The 20,078-nt window shown below is 41.1% G+C and overlaps 3 protein-coding genes and 1 long non-coding RNA gene across 4 annotated transcripts in view; 2 read left to right on the forward strand and 2 right to left on the reverse strand.

The window, feature by feature from the left end:
- LOC148094548 (uncharacterized) overlaps window positions 1-20,078 on the forward strand; it is a 215,526-nt gene that overhangs the window by 164,118 nt on the left and 31,330 nt on the right. The gene's annotated exons all lie outside the window — the stretch shown is intronic.
- LOC148094553 (ileal sodium/bile acid cotransporter-like) lies at window positions 194-2,216 on the reverse strand. The gene is made up of 5 exons (XM_087837581.1): window positions 1,819-2,216; window positions 1,254-1,372; window positions 1,021-1,109; window positions 640-815; window positions 194-551 (listed from the first exon to the last, which is right to left on the reverse strand). The coding sequence occupies exons 1-5, from the start codon at window positions 2,214-2,216 to the stop codon at window positions 194-196; spliced, it is 1,140 nt and encodes a 379-aa protein (XP_087693707.1).
- On the reverse strand, window positions 5,900-9,259 carry LOC148094554 (ileal sodium/bile acid cotransporter-like). Its single transcript, XM_087837537.1, has 3 exons — window positions 9,060-9,259; window positions 8,814-8,971; window positions 5,900-6,078 (listed from the first exon to the last, which is right to left on the reverse strand). Exons 1-3 carry the CDS (start codon window positions 9,257-9,259, stop codon window positions 5,900-5,902), a joined length of 537 nt encoding a protein of 178 aa, XP_087693663.1.
- On the forward strand, window positions 11,056-13,347 carry LOC148094555 (uncharacterized). The gene is made up of 4 exons (XR_015718474.1): window positions 11,056-11,255; window positions 12,026-12,066; window positions 12,235-12,298; window positions 12,694-13,347. It is a non-coding gene; the product is annotated as an uncharacterized LOC148094555 (long non-coding RNA).

Here is a 20,078-nt window from a genome sequence, read left to right on the forward strand (position 1 = left end):
AGTTAGATAATTTAATGGTCAAAGAAATAGTAATAAGACTGTGAGGTAAAGTCATCCATTTTCCCAATTTTCCCGAAAGAAACTGGTGGAAAAAATATTCAAACTATGTGCTGACATGGATATTACGATACTTTATAGCTGACACAGGCAAACCACTGAAACAACATGAAGCACGCTGCAATTCTGTTACTGGTTAAACTTGGGTTAAACATTTAATCCTTATATGGCACAACACCTGGCTCAAACTGTTGACTCGACACAGCAAAAAACACATCACAATGGAGGAAAAGAAGGAAAATAAGGAAGCTGCATTCACTGACCAAGAATTGAAAAAAAGTCCAGTGATGCAGGAGAAAATGGCCAATGTATATTTCATGTGTTTTAAGGTCTTACATCCCACAAAGACGAGTGCTGACACGAGCTGGAAGATGCTGTAGATGAGGGGGAAGGCAAACATCTTTTCCAGCTCCTCTGGGCTGAAGGACAGCTGGACGATAGTGCTGCACAACTGGCAATTCTGGAAACCTGTCTCCAGTGCAATGGTTCGACATCTGAACAAATAAAGGAACGATGACGAACCTCATCAATAAGTCAAATTTTAAATGTAGCGGTGTCAGAAACATTTTGGTGTCACCTCACCTGTACCAGGGTTGACCCACAAAGCGAGCCAGGAAGAACCCAAGGCTGCATCCAATAAAGGGGTAGATGGTGCCAATTATCCACAGGGAGATAGAAATGGTCCAGGACGACTGGTAGAGGACTCCTCCAACCACAGCTATAATAATAATGAGAACCAAGCCAGCAATGGATCCCACCTGTTCACAACATAAACACTCCATTAAAACCCAGTCCAGGTGATTCAACTGGTTGGGCACTATAGAATGGAAATATCACATCCCCCCAGTATGTATGATGGAAATGCTATTTCTAAAAAGAAACATGTCACACAGGCACAAGATGTTATAAGTGAAAACGTTAAACCTGTAGAATTATATTCAATAAACTGTAGAGTATTCCTACCTTCAGGATCTTTTTTGCCATCTCAGGCCACCTGTGCTTTACGTACATTCCCACACCGATCGGGATGATTAGGGCTACCAGTGTGATACCTGAGGATGCAAAAAAGTAGATTATAAAAAGGTTACCTTAGAGACAGGAACAGCCTTCACAGTTACATCCTGATAATGCACATTATTGAGAGCACTTGTTTGAAATTCTTACAGGTGTTTCAGTTCTTTGAAAGCTTTCCTTACCGATTCTGTCATACGGGATGTTGATGGTGTCACTGGATGTCCATACGCTGGTGTAGATTAAAAGACAGAGAGGCATCATCCCCAAGGCCAGGAGAGAGGAGCAGGTTGTCATACTGATACTGAGGAGCGACGGATTTGGACACCGATGAGTTTCCTGCATTTGTCCCTAGCTGTGCTTATACACACTAACACAATCTGTTTTATTTAAATAGTGCATTAACATTGAATAAATGTAAATAAAACTCTAGACCAATAAAAACTTGTAATACATTAATTCTGTTGTGTTCTCCTGCCAGGTACCTACACAACAAGAAACTCTTCCTTAAAATAGCTTAAGAGTGTTCTGGGATCCAAAGAACATGAAAATGTTCCACTTAGTTTACATACACAGATGAAAAAAAAAGCTTTAGTTCCTCTAAGAGCAGCACTTGGTGATAGTGTGGAAAAAAGAAGGTTCCTTTTTTAACAGGGAGAAACCTCCAGCCGAAAAAGGCTCAGTGAAGTCTGCTCTTTAACATAAAGGGAAAAAGAAAAAAAATAGCAATGAACCTGCCCAAGGTCTCACCTGAGGTCCATGTCTCCATCCAACCAGTAGCAGATGATGTTGGAGCTGGAGCCACCTGGACAGCAGCCCATGATGATGATGACCACTGCCTGCACAGCCTGGACCCTAAAAGCCAGTGACAAGGCAAAAGCTGTGAAAGGCATAATACCAAACTGGCAGAGGAAGCCAATGATAATGCCCCATGGCTTCTTAATGTGGCCCCACAACTTTACAGCCCCCACTGTGCAGCCCATGGCGAACATGACCATGGCGAGCAAGATGGTGAGCACCGTGCTCATCACTACTCCCAGGATGGCATTGAAGTTACTGGGAAGAACAAGGCAGTCTGTGCCCGAGCAGGCTGTGGCAGCATTGTCACAGATAGCTGGCAGCATGGTGGTTGGCTTCAGCGTGGACATTGCAGAAGAAGAATATCAGCAGATACTAAAACTTGCACACACTTTGGGGCTTCTTAGAGTCCTTGAGGTGAGACAAGTCCAGTTTCTCCCCCTGTCCAGGAAGATGGATGTGACAAAGAGAAGGAGTGAGCTTGGAACACTCCCCTTTATGTCCACGGTTTCAAAGCCAAATGAAATTGGGCGGAAAGATAAAAAATTAACCAATAGTCTATGTTTTATACGGTCAGCGTTCAAAACACATGCATATAAAAAAGAAAATCACAATGAAATATGAAATGCCATTACACCATGGCTCCAGTTTTTACAGCCTTGTGGGTTTTAAAGTTTTAATGAACTCTCATGTCATCAAGCATCATCATGCAGGAAAAGTTTCAAAGAGGCAGCAGCCACAGAATACATGTCCTTTGCACAATTATATACGGCCCTCTTTGGTCTCTTAATCATTCTTTTAAACATGAGTAACCCAGAGCCCATAAAACAAAATAAAGGTGTACAGTGGTCCTTCGTTACTTATGTTCTAAAAAATAACCTGAGATAGGTAAAATCTGCAAAGTAGTCAGCTTTTTAAAAAAATGTATTATAGATGTTTTAAGCTGTAAAACCCCTCACTACACACTTTATACACTTTTCTCAGACAGGCATGAACATTTTCACACTTTTCTCTCTTGTTTAAACACCCTCAAAGTTCAAACTTTTGTAGAAAAATAAGTCCAGTATTATAGAATGAAACCAAAGATCAAACCCTCTTTCAGGTGCAGAACGTGAATAGAGCAGCTGCCAGAGAATTCAACATCAATGAATCAAGTAGAGGAAGCAAGAAGAATAAGTTAAGTTTGACTTATCTGTTTCGTTTCGCTTAACGCGCCTTATAATCCGTAAAATACGGTAACTTCTATCTTCCTTTAGCATGTCCGGAAGTCCAACTTTTTGTGCGATGGTTAGCATCTTCCTCTGCCTTTTGGGTGGTACCGCAGTTGCCTTTGACGGTTCAAAATGTTTCGTAGCCATTGTTGTGTTTGTTGGGGAGAAAACTTACAAACATACAGCACAGCACTGCAGAGTCACACTGTAGCGATCGAAAATGTATGTGAATTTGACAAGCTGAATGCATTCTGTTCTGTACAGGAGACTAGGCACGGAGGAGAAAACTCGTCATTTCATGGTGACATAATCTTTAATTAACACCCCAAAGTCTGCATGATCAACCATTTTGAACATGAGTTAATTTTTAATCTGAAATGCTGTTAATATAAAAACAGCCTCCCTAATTTAAAAAAAGAAAAACAAATCCACCACGTGAGTGTGTTTAAACCCAGCAGGAGATCCCAGGGCTGTTCCCTGATTAGTGGCTTTATTTTCCATATATTTTATCTTTTTCCTGGTTTATGTAATTTATGATTCGTTCACAGGGGTTTCGTTCAAATTAATGAGAACATGCTGTAACAGTCACAATGGTGTGGTTTCTCTTTATGAAAATGTAAGGTAAGGGTTAGTAACTTCATAAGTATGCACCAATGCCCTCCCTTTGCAGTATGAGAGCAACGTGCTTGCACGTGAGCGTATGGACTGGACGGACCTTAAGTCTTTCACCTCTTTAACTACTTGCAATGTTGTAGGAACACAGGTTGTGCTTCATGTATGATAAGCGGGCCTTGTAAGGTAGGTGTAGAGAATGTGCACTAAAGGACAAGCACTGTGGAATTCCCAGTACCAGTGTGGTCGTGAGTTTTTCTGACTGTCCTGTTAAGTGCTTCTATTGCTTCTCTTAACCACTGAGTACAACCCGTGTTGTTTTAGTTTATTAAAGTCTTTATCTCCTTCCTAATTCACTTTATGCAACTTTGCCATTACCTATCATTTATCATCTATCATTTATTTTTCAGACTAGTTTATGTAATTCATGATTACTTCACAGGGGTTTCCTTCAAATTAATCAGATCACGTGTTGTTTCATTTTATTAAAGTTTTCATTTTAAGCACTTGCTATGTAGTGTACTGTACATGAGTCATCATGAGCTTAGAAACCTAAAACACATCAACGCGATACCTTTTTCTATCCTCTCTGGATGCCCATATCAGTCCATAATGGTGATGCCAATATTTAACTTTCATTTGTGAACTAAATTAAATGTTTTACGTATAAACATAATACAGATTCTCGAGGAAGTAAACATTTCCATGCTAAATCTGGTGCATCTCATTTTAACACATGAAATGTCTGTCTGTGTGTTTGCTGCTTTATCCACCAACTCCCTCTGCACAATCAAGAGTTGAGCAACCAAACTTGGCACACAGGTACATTTTAGGCCTCTACAGGTTATTATCTATATGGTGGATTTACAAATCTGATTAATGTTGCCTTCACCCTCCACATCTCCTTGAGTTCTTTTCTCAGCTCTTGGTATTTCTCCAGCTTCTTGTGTTCCTTCTTTCTAATGTTGCTGTCATTTAGGATAGCTACATCTATCACTACAGCCATCTTAATCTGCTTATCCACCACTTCTGTGTCCAGTTGATTAGCCGTAATCAGTTTGTCTGTTTGTATCTGGAAGTCCAACAGGATCTTGGCTTGGTTATTCTCGACCACCCTACGGGGTGTGTCCTATTTTGACCACGGGACTTCTAGGCCATATTTGGCACAGATGTTCCTGTATACTAAGCTGCACATTGGGTTACGCCGCCCCATGTGTGCCCGGCAGGGCATAAATAACATCCAACAAATATGCTTGTTTAGATAACAACAATAATAAAAATCTGTTTATCTTTATCTACTTTTATGGAGCTGTTACACAGTTAATTTATGCTAAAAGCTTTATTGGTAACCATATTTTTTATATAAGAAATGTCACATTTTTCTTTAATGTTATAGCAATCTATTTACATTTTTTCTTGTATTTGTGTAACTTAAACTGATCTGTATACTTTTGGGTTTTCTTCATCCTACTTGATTTCTACTTCTTGTCCATTGCATTTATTTAACTGCCAACCCCTCTGCCAAAGCAAGTACAGTTGCACTCAGTTTTTTAAATTGGTGTTTCTTCAGATTATTTGTATGTACCACCACCTACATCTGAGTTATCCTTCTGCGGTAACTGTACCTCAGTGCCACTTCATCAGGCAGGGTCGTTTCAACCACACACTTTGAAAAAAAAACAAAAAAAACAACTCCACAGCACTTTTTACATGACTGGATCTCACATAGATTTCTCTTACGCTGTAACTACATCAGTATATTGCATTTTGTTCTTTATTGTCATCACTGTGTTCTTGTTGCTTTTGAAATAACAGTAATATTAAATAAATTATGACTGTCACATTACAAAAAAGAACAACAACAACAAAAAACCACCCTGTTTACAATCACTGAAGCACTGATTAAGAGACACTAATAACATACAGGCAAAGAGGTTCTAAATATTTAGATATGAATAAAAGTAAATAACACATAATTCAGCAGTTGGTCCCCACCACATTCCCACTTGAAGTTAGATACTGACTGTCCCGGGGAAGAAATTTGTGCAACCATGTTCAGCTAAAACATTTCCAAATGGTTTAGTGTGGTGCACATACAGCCTGCAGAGTGCAGTGTGTCTTCACAGTAGAGTCCGAATGCTGTGATCACTGATGCAGTTGTTATTGCTCATACCAACAGTCCAAAGTCTCTGGTTTTCAGGGCTGCAATATCACAGCTCAGTGCTTTTATCCTTCACATCCCTGTTGTTGCTCTCATCACCCTCAAAGCCACCATTTTCCCGTGGGCAGTACTTTTGTTCTTCTAGATCAGCGTTCTGACCTTCCAAGTGCGGAGCGTCACTGTTTGCAGACGAACCGCCACCACAATACCTTTTGTAAAGCTGGAAGCCTGGACAGGAAACAAACCATAGATTCAGAACCAGTGAGCAAACACCTTTGGACAAAACCTTTGAAAGTGGAATAAACAGGACTTCAGTGACAAAGCATCTATGCAAGATGCCATAACAAGAAAATTTGAAGTCTTCTTTTCTGTTCAGTTTCAAACTTAGTGAGCATCTATGATAATCTGTAAACCACTGTTCTCAAATGTTTGGTGCCTAGGACTGAAAGAAAAGTGAAAATTTCAAGGTATTCTGCAGAAGATGGCCTCCATATCATTTTCAACAATGTGAACTCTAATTTCCATCCATCCCCTCACTGCACATTTTCACACATTAAAACCTATGTTTATTCAAGGCTGTTCTCACCTCTGTGACATTAAGTAGCACCATCAAACACACAGGCATTGCTAATTTAAGCAAAGTCTTTCCTTCGGATGTGTTCCGATTTGCACCGGGTTATGGCATTAGTGAGATTGTGTTAGGTCCATCTCATCACTGGTAAATGTGCAGGATTACTATTTTTAGGGGGTTTGTTTTAACCCCTGTTTTAACCCTTTCTCTCTAAATTACTTAAAGTACTTGTAATTACCTAAACCCAACACAGAACCTTTTGGTTTGCAAACTAAAGAGAGTAGAATTGAAAGGAAAAGTGAGGGATGAAAAATAACAGCAAATAAAACATCCCACTAAACAAAAAAACTCCTGGGTGACAGAAAAACTCATGAAGATGTTGCACTTAAAATTGTTCATAGATGTTAGAGCATCAGTGCATCAGTGCTAAAGACACAGATACACAACGCCCCGCCATTGCTGCAGGTCAGCCAGCTGGCTGCTCAGTTGCCTCAGTGACACGCTTGCACCTAGCTGCGTGGCTGCATTTCATCACTGCTTCGCTCAGTTTCATCTAAGACAGAGACTGCGTTTCCTGACGATATTACATTTGTTGAGCACGATGGCATCTATGATCACTGTAGTGCCACTTGGACTGGTAAAGATGAGAGTGTTTCAATGCTGGACTCTCTCTCACCACCTGTGTGCATCGTGTCACCTCTGGAGGAGGCTGATGGTAACCGCATCGAGCATGCTAGTTCTCTATCCCTGGAGGGAGCCCAGGCTACTGCATCAGGGCTCTCAGATGGGAGGGTGTTGTTTCGCAAGGTGGTGTCCACAGATGCTTCCCTAAGGGGGTGGGGAGCGCTGTGCGAGGGTGCATCAGTGAGAGGGATCTGGTCCGCAGCCCTGTGTGAGCTTCACATCAACCACTTAGAGCTGTTAGCAGTGTTCTTAGCTCTCAAACATTTCCGTCCAGTCCTGGAGGGCCAGCATGTCTTATACAGGAAGGACAATTCAACAATAGTCTCTTACATAAACAGTCAGGGAGGGACACCCTCCCTTCCCCTATTAAAGCTGTCTCGCTCTCTGCTGTTATGGTGCAGTGTTCATTTCCCCCAAGGGGGGTACTCTGGTGAAGGAATGGAGGTTGCACCCTTAGATAGTGGCTCAGATTTGGGATCTGTTTGGCAATGCAGAGGTAGATCTTTTTTTGCCTCCAGGGTAAATATTCACTGCCCCCTGTTCTTCTCAATAATCATTCACAATGCAACCTTGGGCATGGATGCGCCAACGCACCAATGGCCAGTCATGCTCCTGTATGCATTTCCCCCAGTGGAAATGATATCTCAAATTTTAGAGAGAGTGCGTCAGCAGTCTCTCTGACTGATTGTAGTGGACCCTTGGTGGCCCACAGGGTCTTGGTATTCAGAGATAATCAGCCTGCTAGCAGTGAGTCCTTGGCAACTTAGTCTCCGCAGGGACCTCTTCTCTCAGGTGGGAGGAGAAATAATTCATTCGCGCCCGGATCTGTGGCGTCTGCATGCTTACCTGCTGAGGCATATGTAACCCCCCTTTTGAACCCATTGAGTCTGTGGATATGAAATTTCTCTCATATAAGACTGCATCAGTTCTCACTTTGGCTTCAGCAAAGTAAGTGGGTGACCTACATGCGTTGCAGTGCATCCCTCCTGCACAGTGTTCTCTCCTGATGGCCATAAGGTCGTATTGCGTCCGAATGCTGCCTATTTTCCCAAGGTCAAGCCTGCATCTTATAACTGAATGGAGTTTGAGTTGCTGAGCTTTTACTTCCCTCCTTTTGCATCTGAGGAGCAGAGGAGGATGCATTCTCTTTGTCCAGTGTGTGTGCTACGTACCCACATTGAGAGCACTCAGAATGTGTGTTTATGTTACAGCTGTTTGTTTACACAGAGCTCTACCTCTGGCTGGATTGGTGAAGCAGACAGAGGCTGTCCCACTGGATTATAGAAGCAACCTCACTGATGTACAGCACCAAAGGTCTTGCTTTGCCCCAGGGAGTGAGAGCTCATTCCATCAGGGAATGGCAGCCCCTTTGGCCCTTTTTAAAGGGGTACCTGTAGCTGATATTTGTGTGGCAGCTAGTTGGGCATCACTGCTGCTGTCATAGGTGTTATGATACTTGATCTCTGACACAGATAAACCACCAGAGAAGCATGAAGCATGCTCCAACTCTATTACTGGTTAAACTTGGGTTAAACATTTAATCCTTATATGGCACACACCTGGCTCAAACTGTTGACTCGACACAGCAAAAAAAACATCACAATGGAGGAAAATAAGGAAGCTGCATTCACTGACCAAGAACTTAAAAAAAGTCAAGCGATGCAGGAGAAAATGGCCAATGTATGTGTTGTTTGTTTTAAGGTCTTACATCCCACAAAGACGAGTGCTGACACGAGCTGGAAGATGCTGTAGATGAGGGGGAAGGCAAACATCTTTTCCAGCTCCTCTGGGCTGAAGGACAGCTGGACGATAGTGCTGCACAACTGGCAATTCTGGAAACCTGTCTCCAGTGCAATGGTTCGACATCTGAACAAATAAAGGAACGATGACGAACCTCATCAATAAGTCAAATTTTAAATGTAGCGGTGTCAGAAACATTTTGGTGTCACCTCACCTGTACCAGGGTTGACCCACAAAGCGAGCCAGGAAGAACCCAAGGCTGCATCCAATAAAGGGGTAGATGGTGCCAATTATCCACAGGGAGATAGAAATGGTCCAGGACGACTGGTAGAGGACTCCTCCAACCACAGCTATAATAATAATGAGAACCAAGCCAGCAATGGATCCCACCTGTTCACAACATAAACACTCCATTAAAACCCAGTCCAGGTGATTCAACTGGTTGGGCACTATAGAATGGAAATATCACATCCCCCCAGTATGTATGATGGAAATGCTATTTCTAAAAAGAAACATGTCACACAGGCACAAGATGTTATAAGTGAAAACATTAAACCTGTAGAATTATATTCAATAAACTGTAGAGCAGGGGTGTCAAACTCCAGGCCTAGAGGGCCGGTGTCCTGCAGGTTTAAGATATCACCCTGGGTCTACACATCTGATTCAAATGATTAGTTCATTACCAGGCAAATATGACACATCAATATTTCATTAGTGTTGTCACATCACATCCTGTAAGCAGAGTCTGTATGTGTCTTTTCTCTGGAAATTAATATTTCCAGCCAATATAGGCGATCCATCAACATGGCTGGAGTAGTTATATACAGTCTGTATAAGTGTGGTTAATCTAATGAACATCTGTAAGGAGATGGCAGTTACTGTGAATTCACAGCAGTTACACAGTGATTAGTAATAAACAGAGCCAGTGAGAGTGAGTGGATTTAAGAAAGTCAGTGACTCAGGTGTGTTGCTTGGTTTGTCATCTGTTTGTGAGACTGGAGGAGACGTAGAAATCTTTTGTTTTAAATCTTAGTTAGGAAGATTCCTGTTGTAAAACAAGCACCTTTTGTGAGAAATGCAAGAAGTACATCTGCAGAAAGCACACAGTTACATTCTGTCCATCATGTGGACAAAATTGAAAATGTTGAGCATTGAAAAACTGAGAACGTTGGGCAAGTTCAAAAGACGTGTTTGTAAGAACGAAAAACCTTTACCAAATTGTTCCTAAAATAGTTATGGAAAGTCTAACTGTTGTATGTCTGTGTTCTACATGTTTATCTGATGGAAAATAAAGTTGCTATTGTTTTATTGCAGTTTCTTGACAATTCTGAGTGGATCTACACAGTACGGGTCAAAATGACCAAACAAAATCAATGTCACTTTTTTGTTCTTCAACATAATACAAGCGTTAATTTCCAACACTTGCATATGATCTTCAATTTGTAGCAGATCCACTATCACACAGCAGCTGGAGCAGTCTCCAATGGAGGTCAGTCCACTGCTGCCACCTGTGGCCAAATCCCACAGCCTACTACTAGATTAACTTGTGACACATCTGCACCTGCTGCTATGATCACATTGAGTAGAGGCTGAGTGGCTGCACTTACCCCTGGTACATCCAAATCTACCCACAAACATGTTGACAGATGCAATCCCAGCAATGTGGATTGTCAACACTAAAAACAATCAGTAAGCAAAGACAACAGGGATCAATTTTCTCTGTTTATTTAGCAACCACAACATTTGTAGTTGCCTTCTGCACAGGGGAAGTCCACACACACTGTGTGGTACCACTTTCCACAGAAGATGCATTCAATCTGCAAGATTAAATGAGATTGTCAGAGTCATTGTCTGACTGTTTATTACTAATCACCTGCTGTACATTCACAGTAACTGCCATCTCCTTACAAATGTTTATTAGATTAACCATACTTATACAGACTGTATATAACAACCAACTCTAAAATGTTTGTTTGCAGAGAAAAGACACAGACAGACTACGCTAACGACATGTGATGTTACAACACTAGTGAAATATTAGTGTCATTTCATTCTTGTCAAAGGTTTATTTGCATGACACACAAACAGACAAATTTGAAAGGTACAAATGTGCATGACACGAATTCAAACGTGCTGCAGATGTGTGTCACAGGTTGATCTGGCTGTAGGCTGTGGCACTTGGCCAGAGGAGGCGCTGGTTGACTCGACTCCATGTTAGTGCACAAAGTAAACTGCTCGCTGTAGTTGTGAAGCAAAAACGCTGAAACCGGAGAAATAAAACGTGCGAGGGGAATGATAACGACGACAAGAGTCTCCAGATCGTTTACTCTTGCTGTCCTGTGAACAACATCGGCGTGGTGTTAATTGTTTGCTGTTTTCGCGATCGCGTCGCGCATGAGGATATCACCAGGTAAACTCGCCACATTTTTAAACATTTTGTAGTTCAACGGCATCAAGACTGACGGAGTGTGTTTGAGATAACCTCACAAGTGTCACAGATGACACATTTGGCGTGTTTTTGCTGGTTTGTCGGTTGCAGCTCCTGAAACGCAAGACTGCCACACATCTGTTCGACCAACGCCAGTAGATCTAAACGCCAGTAGATCTGGAACACCGGTCAGCTATTGCGCTGGTGGATAACAGAGCTCTCCGAAAACGTGGAAGCACTTTTGCAAATATGTGATATTTTGATAAATTAAGTAGATATTTGAGCATTACACAGCTACATTCTCGCCTGAAAATATCTTAAAAGGTTATTTTGTGACCCAGAAAGGGTAGTCTGGGGAAAAGGAGGATGGTGGTCATTGGAGCCTGTGCATACTTGTAAACGCAGCAATGAGCGCGGCTAAAAAACTTATTACTTTTTCTGGGTCACAAAATAAACTTTTAAGATATTTTCAGGCGAGAATGTAGCTGTGTAAAGTTCAAATATCTGCTCGATTTATCAAGACATCACATATTTGCAAAAATGCTCCATCGTTTTCGGAGACGTCCATTTGTTGTTCATGCTTTGTGGCAGCTTTTGAACATCTGTGGCATCTATTAATGTCAAATCTAGCCTTTATTTAACAACATAAGCAAACTCTATGTTACAATGATCGCACAGCCATTAAGGATCAAATCAGTTTCTGAAAACTGTTCTGCTTTTTCTCCCTCTGCTTGCTTCTTACGGTCTTTGAGGCTCGGGACCAGCACTCCTGTTGTTGGACAGAAAGACATCAGTAAGTATTTTGCTTTTCCAATATATCAGCAACTGTCAGTGACATTTATATAAATGAGGCTGAACTTTAATCATACTTTAGATCAGCCTGTTTTACTTATTGTTTTATTTGTGCTTTGGTTTGGGGAAGTTGTTTCTTTACTGATCTTTTCCTGTCTTCTGTTATTAGACTTGAGATGTGACTGCACTATGCTGTTGCTGGTGACTCCAGTTAATTCTACAAGACATGCTGTGTAAGTAAACAAACAACAACAGTTTGTCTGCATTTCTTGAAAGATCACATTACAAACTTAGTTTAGAGGGTCTACACTGTATATAGTGAAGTCTGCAAGTTTTCTAACAGCAAAATCTGTTTTGTGCCCAAATCATTTTGCACATCATTAGAATGAAAGTTATTGGCCATGTTTGCATAGCCCTTTTTAAAATGATGCTTTCATGGCATTATTGTGTGTTGGGTGGGGGTCAGGGCTATCCAGACTGACAATTGGGACATTGAATGTCACCTCTCTGGTGGGGAGGGAGCCTGAGATTGTGTAAATTGGAGTCTGTTTTATACCAAATGCAGAAAAAAATGTTTTAAGAAAGCAATTAAGTTCATGTTCCAAAAAATCTGATTGTTTGCTTGCAGGACACCAGGAGAGATGAGTCCTCCGTCACAGATGGTGTGGTCAGTGAAGATGGTGGCCTGCAGGTCCAAGCTCATTGCATCTCCAACCCACATCCACTGCCACTGTACTTAAGGGAAGTTAAAGACCTTCTTCTGCACCTACATTTGGATCACCTCGATCCATGACAGTCATTCAGGCAGTAATGCCTGGACTGGAAACAAGCATCCTTAAAACATTACAACATTCCAGCTCCTGTGTTGGAATGAAAAACAAATGTGTTGTTTAAATCAGAGACTGCACTTGTGACAGAACAATATATGTTTTATTTTCATTATATAAGTAATGTAAGTACAAAACAAACTTGAGGTAGGCCTAAACTTATTTTCAGAATAATTACATCTGAGACTTTGTTTCATTGTAAGATTATAACAGTGATGGCAATATAATTGTTTGTTGTTCAGCAGAACAGTGTCCAGTATGTTGGCTGTTATACTTTGTTGTGTTTGAAAATAAAAGTTGGGCTGATTTTAACATCATTACAAAAAGTGTTGTTAATTATTTTTAATCATATTCAGGTTACCACAAATAGTTTTTTCATTTAGTTGAACTTGAAATGTTTGTCAGTAGGTAAACAATTAAAATTGTACAGTCAGAAATATCAAGTTATTCTTAATACTGCAGACTTGCAATGTGTAAGTTGTCCTAACAGTCATCTTAAGTAAGCTTTACTTAGTTTTTTTGAGGCAACGAGTTTCCTCAATTTTTGAGTTCTGGGAACTAACAAGGCTGTACAGTGTACTCAAAATGAGTAAGTTGCCCTAACTTGGTCATCTTACGTAAACTTGATCCAATTTTCTTGAGTTCTGGGAACAAATGAGCTTGTACAGAGTACTCAAAAGAAATAAGTTATCCTAATTTAGTCATTTTTAGCTAAGCTTTACTCAATTTTTTTGAGTTCTGGGAACTAATGAGCTTGTACAGAGTACTCAAAAGAAATAAGTTGTCCTAATTTAGTCATTTTTAGCTAAGCTTTACTCAATTTTTTTGAGTTCTGGGAACTAATGAGCTTGTACAGAGTACTCAAAAGAAATAAGTTATCCTAATTTAGTCATTTTTAGCTAAGCTTTACTCAATTTTTTTGAGTTCTGGGAACTAATGAGCTTGTACAGAGTACTCAAAAGAAATAAGTTGTCCTAATTTAGTCATTTTAGATAAGCTGTACTCAATTTTTTTGAGGCAACAAGTTTCCTCAATCTTTTTTTTTTTTTGAATTCTGGGAACTAATTAGATTTTACAGTGTGAAGGTTGAGTGAGTGACATCTGGAAGGACAGAGGGACACTGTTAAAGGACAGATGTTGCACATGTGTGTCTGAAGCTTCACTTACTGTGTGTGTGGCTGACAGGATGGAAATGTTCCACTGCTGCAGTCAGAGCACTCAGTGTCTGTGGAGGCTGTTCCTATGACAACAACAACATCACATCAACATCTGTGGATCAGTGTGACAGACTGACACCTTCTGCCCTCAGACCAAAGACACAAACCAAGAAGCTTTGCTGTGCACACAAACAGCAACACAAAGACTCAATCAGGACCTGCTGATAGTTCAGCGTTTGTCTGTGATATCTCTCACACTGAGTCCAAACATGGCTCTGTTTTACCCCGGGCTGCTCAGTGCACACACAAACCTGGGGGGGCCACCCGGCCCATCAGCCATCAAATCTGCCCCTCACTGATGCAGTGAGACGTTATAGTCATTAATCTAATTCTAATGAATAATAAACCAGTGTCATATAATCCTGTTTGTAGTTATGTTCATGTACATTTGTGTTTCTACATGAGACACTTTGCACCTTTACTGTGGATAAAAAGCATCAAGCTGCAGGAAGTGGAGGTGAAAATGAGCCTGAATGTTCACAGCGGACATTTCTACATGATTCAATTCAATTCAATTTTATTTATATAGCGCCAAATCACAACAAAAGTCGCCTCAAGGCGCTTCATAGATACAGAGAAAACCCAACAATCATATGACCCCCTATGAGCAAGCACTTTGGCGACAGTGGGAAGGAAAAACTCCCTTTAAACAGGAAGAAACCTCCAGCAGAACCAGGCTCAGGGAGGGGCGGGGCCATCTGCTGTGATTGGTTGGGGTGAGAGAAGGAAGACAGGATAAAGACATGCTGTGGAAGAGAGACAGAGGTTAATAACAGATATGATTCAATGCAGAGAGGTCTGTTAATACATAGTGAGTGAGAAAGGTGACTGGAAAGGAAAAACTCAATGCATCATGGGAATCCCCCGGCAGCCTACATCTATTGCAGCATAACTAAGGGAGGATTCAGGGTCACCTGGTCCAGCCCTAACTATATGCTTTAGCAAAAAGGAAAGTTTGAAGCCTAATCTTGAAAGTAGAGATAGTGTCTGTCTCCTGAATCCAAACTGGAAGCTGGTTCCACAGAAGAGGGGCCTGAAAACTGAAGGCTCTGCCTCCCATTCTACTTTTAAATACTCTAGGAACAACAAGTAGGCCTGCAGAGCGAGAGCGAAGTGCTCTAATAGGGTGATATGGTACTACAAGGTTATTAAGATAAGATGGGGCCTGATTATTTAAGACCTTAAATGCAGTTAAATGCTGCTGTTTCTTCATGTGTGTGTTGCTGTTTGAATCCAACAAACAGTAAATGTGATCAGCTTCATTCAGAAACAGAAAGCTAACATATTTGCTGATGTGCTGTCCGGGTTCACAGCTGCTGTGTCTCTGTGCTCTCTCACAGCTGTGTCCTACAGAGGAAACACAGTCCAATCCCTCCAGTGGTTCAGACTGGATCTGATGTTACTGTACATGCTGTCTTTACCTTCAGACCAGAACCTGCCAACAGAAAAAGACTCAACATGTTTCATGTGTTTGTCAGTGTTTCATTTATGATTTCTGACTGAAAACAGCTCGGCTCATTATGAGCTGATCTTTAGGAAATATGAAACATGATTATCTTTCATTAGTTATTAGCTTCACAATCAATTCTGCTTTTCAGCCCCCAAACATTTCCAGTTGCTGTTAAACAGAGCAGGAATTTCTCACACTTCCTTTCCAAACATCCTGCTTTTAGTTTGGATGCTGACATCATTTGACTTTGGAAACAAAAACTACCAGGGTCACATGATCAGTCTGGCTCTAAGGTGGAACTGATGCACAAGCTGAGTTGATGTTAGTCTGAGACCTCTCAGTCCGTTCTGTACTGGGTTACAGGGACTTCTTTCCTGACTCAGCCAAGTCCTTCACTCGTGTCTCTGCAGCTGTTCGGCCTCTTTAGACACATCTTTCACCAATTTTCTTTACAAAGTCTTTGAAATCTTTGCTTCCTGCCTCTGCCAGGCCTGCTCTGTACTAGAGCCCTGCACGGGACTGTTGTTAAATCCCACTGCTGCTGAATTTCTCACCATTACTGCCCACTCTCACAGTCCATCTTTATCACTCCCCACTGCTCCCCAAATATTGTGTCAAGCCTACCCCCACCCTCAGACTCATTGATATCCATTGTTTTAACGTGATGCCAGAACTACTGCCACCACCATGCTTCACAGTGTGTGAATATGTGTGTGTGAATGGGTGGATGACTGGATGTGTAATGCGCTTTGGGGTCCTTAGGGAGTAGTAAAGCGCTATACAAATACAGACCATTTACCACCATGCTTCACTGTGTGGAAGCTGGTCTTTGGGGTGTGGCCTCAAAAACAAAGAACTAGTGGGACACGTCCACCTGAACGGTAAAACACAACTGTGGTCTTTGCCTTCCAGGATGGCAAAGTTTAACTGAACTAAAACACCAGATAGTTGCTTTGCTATTGATGCACTAATCAGCATTTATTTAGTGCTGTCAGAAGGGCGTAGAGTATGACAGCCACATGTGAGCACACCTCTCCTAACCCTCCTGTTTTTGGCATCATGCTATCTCAGCTTTTAAAGGGGAAAGTACTGACTCTGGTCATTTTGGTGTTTCTGAAATAATTCCATTATTGTGTGTTCATTTGAGCTTTCTAAATAAAACTAGTGTCTTTAGTGTCTGTGAAGGTTCTCAGTCATCCAGGTCATCGTAGTCTAAGGAGCTTGGAAAGAAAAGCGTCTGGACTTCTTTAAGTTGTTTGAAGACGTTTCACCTCTCACAGTTCCTGCTCACAGCCAATCGGGTCATTCATGTGACTTTCATTCTCCGAGCAGATATTGGAGCAGATCCAGGCTGCACAGACCCTTCAGGTCAAAAAGCTCAACATGTTCCTTTATCGCCGGATTGGAGAAATCCTGTAGGTGATGAAGGCCATCTTGATGTTGACGAGGAGGGCGAGAAAAACTAGTTTTTTCCTGCAGATGGCGATCTTGCACCGTGTTCAGAGAGCTGACACTTTGATGATGCTGGTCTACTCAACTTACTTTAGCCTGGGTTGGACTCTATATGAGCAGCTTCCACTCTGGTTTCACTGTTAAATACACTTAATAATAATAATAATAATAATAATAATAAACTTTATTTATAAAGCACACTTAAAAACCAAGGGTATGCCAAGGTGCTTAACAAGTAACATAGAAAATAGGAGGATAATAGAAATAGGACCAAAGCAAGTACTAAGTATGCAAGCAGGTAGCTGTCACTGCTACACAGGAAAGCAACAGGTACAGAGCAAACAAGAAAATGAGCATAAAAGTGCATAATATAAAATCATGAAAGAAATATTGACTAGAGGGAAAGGCAAGACTGAATAAGTGGGTTTTTAGTCGTGATTTGAACAGTGCGATGGAATCAGAGGCGCGGATATCAAGAGGAAGGTTATTCCACAGTCCCGGGGCAGCTGGAGCAAACGCACGGTCACCCCGAGACTTCAGCCGAGATCAAGGTTGGGTCAGAAGTAGTTGAGTGGCAGATCTGAGTGTTCTAGCAGGAGTCTGTGGCCTGAGAAGTTCACTAAGATAACTCAGTGTTAAGTTATTAATAGTTTTGAACGTAAGGAGTAATATTTTAAATTGAATATGGTACTTTATGGGCAGCCAGTGTAAGCTAGCTAGAACAGGAGTAATAGGGCAAAATTTCCTGGTACCAGTCAAGAGGCGGGCTGCTGCATTTTGGACTGTTTGCAGTGTAAGAAGAAGAGAAGAGGGGAGACCGTAGTACAAGGAGTTACAATAATCCAACCTGGAGGTCACAAAAGCGTGAATAAGCTTCTCCAGGTCCTCATGTGGAGCATAATGCCGGCCTTAGAGATAAGGCGCAGTTGGTGGAAGCTAGATCTCACTACAGCAGACACTTGCTTATCGAGTTTGAGTGAGCTATCCAGCAGTACACCCAAGTTACTGACATAGTCACAGGAAGAGCTAGCAAAGGAACCCAGGGCAGCACAGAGTTGGGCACGAGGGATTTTACTGTTGAATACCACAATCTCAGTCTTCTTATCGTTTAAAACAAGAGAATTACTCAGGAACCATTCTTTGACCTCCCGCATGCATTCTTGAAAGTAGTGCAGGGACACAGCAAGGTTGTCAGTAAGTTCAAAATAGATCTGTAGATCACTTGTTTGATTTCACTTGTAAAAGTTGAAGAATAAATATTTTATTGCAAAATTATTTGTTGATACATTTTTTGAGGGTCAAATATCTTGTTTGATTTGAGGAATGAACTGTTAAGGTGGAAACAATGAATCAGGTTAAAATACTTTAAATCAGTGAGGATGTATAATGTAATTTAACATGTTGATAATGGTTGTAGTGGGCTTGTAAATGTGGTCTGATTAAATGTGACATTAATGCTGACGCTGCATAAACCTGATAAAACAGTTCTATTAGTGGGTCTGTGTGATCAGCATCAGTGGGTTAAGCTGAGGCCTCGACTAGCAGAACGTCATGTTGATGACAACACATGAGCCAACATCAGACTCCGAGCGCTACGATGCTAAAGATCAGAAGATCCAGTGTGACATCATCGTTACCTGACAACAGAAGCCCTCATCTTTATTGGAGGATATTTACACCAGCAACACGGTTTAGTTTGATATGACGGATTAACAACATGCTGTGATATCCAGTTCATCTGTAATAGATACTGGATCTAATCAGTGAGCAGATATTTGATCAGCTTATTTATAACTACACTAGAAACAAACACAACTGTGTTGGTGATTCATGCAAACTTGTATATCAGCCTTTGAAGGTTTTGTAGTATTGAGAACAAAGAGGTTGTGTTAGGGCTGAAAAGCCCGACTTGTTCTCCTCTGCAGGTCATCAAATGCACCACAGAAGTTTGTATTTGCACAGCCTGTATATGTTTGATGGCTTTATTATTCTCTGTTCAAAGACAGTAAATGTGGAAAATATCTCATGTAGTATCAGCTTCATTTAAAATGACTGCAAACATTTAGAGAACATGTGCTGCTGTTTGTCCTACATTTCAACACCGAATGAACCCTGAAAACGTGATGGCAGCTGGCAGATTGGAGTCCACATGAAATATAGGCTGTATGAAGACTGGAAATATAGATGATACAAATATGCAGCCAAACATTTGTGGACATGGATAAACTGTCTGATCCAAAAAGCAGGAAGTGACACAGCTAGAAAATGAAAGTGTGTAACAGCTGAAGTCAAATGTGATGCAGAGTTGAATCTGCACTTGGATCATCTGTGAAAGGTCCACATGTAGGGATCACATGAGTCCTGATGTTTGTCAGTCAGCTTGATAACTCCATCTACTGTGGCTACATATACTGGGCTGGTAGCTCCATAGTGTTGGAAAGAAACTATTAAATGTGCAAATTTAAAATCATCGTCTCTTCTAACACAGGAGCCATGTTGAGTTTACAGCCGACCACCGGCAGGTCTGAACAGGAACGCAGCCATTTGTATGCGTGGCAATGATGTGGCAGCAGCTGACACAGGATTGGTTCAAACTAAACATCAGACGCATTTCACAGAGTTCACAAATAAACTCACGTTTTTATCTTTGAAGATCATCATAAAGTAGAATTGATGGTCCAGTAGAAACAGCAGGAGGTTTGAGCCCTTCTGATGCAGCAGAAACAGGATTTGGAGGAAGATGTTAATAGATTAGAAAGAATTGTACACTGTGAATCAATGCAAGTCTTTCTAGATAGAAAGATCTGTAATAATCCCTCAGGTAGGTTCCTCTGGGACAGTCACAGATAGAGACACCAATTCTGACGTCCTTTGAAAGTTTGAATTTTCATAACTCGTCATGTACACAGATGTTAATTCTACATATTCCTAGAACTGAACTCTAAATCAATATGAAGAAAATGCTCCTACTAATCTGCATATATGTTGATATCAAATCCTTTTCCAGCACATGGATAAATCTCTATAAATCTTTCAGTCTGATCAGAATGGGCACAGTGTTGTTATT

Source organism: Neolamprologus brichardi, unplaced genomic scaffold (genome assembly GCF_056152115.1).
Source record: "Neolamprologus brichardi isolate AB-2024 unplaced genomic scaffold, ASM5615211v1 NODE_ptg000036l+_length_2141236_cov_1, whole genome shotgun sequence".
In the NCBI taxonomy this organism is placed as follows: domain Eukaryota; kingdom Metazoa; phylum Chordata; class Actinopteri; order Cichliformes; family Cichlidae; genus Neolamprologus; species Neolamprologus brichardi.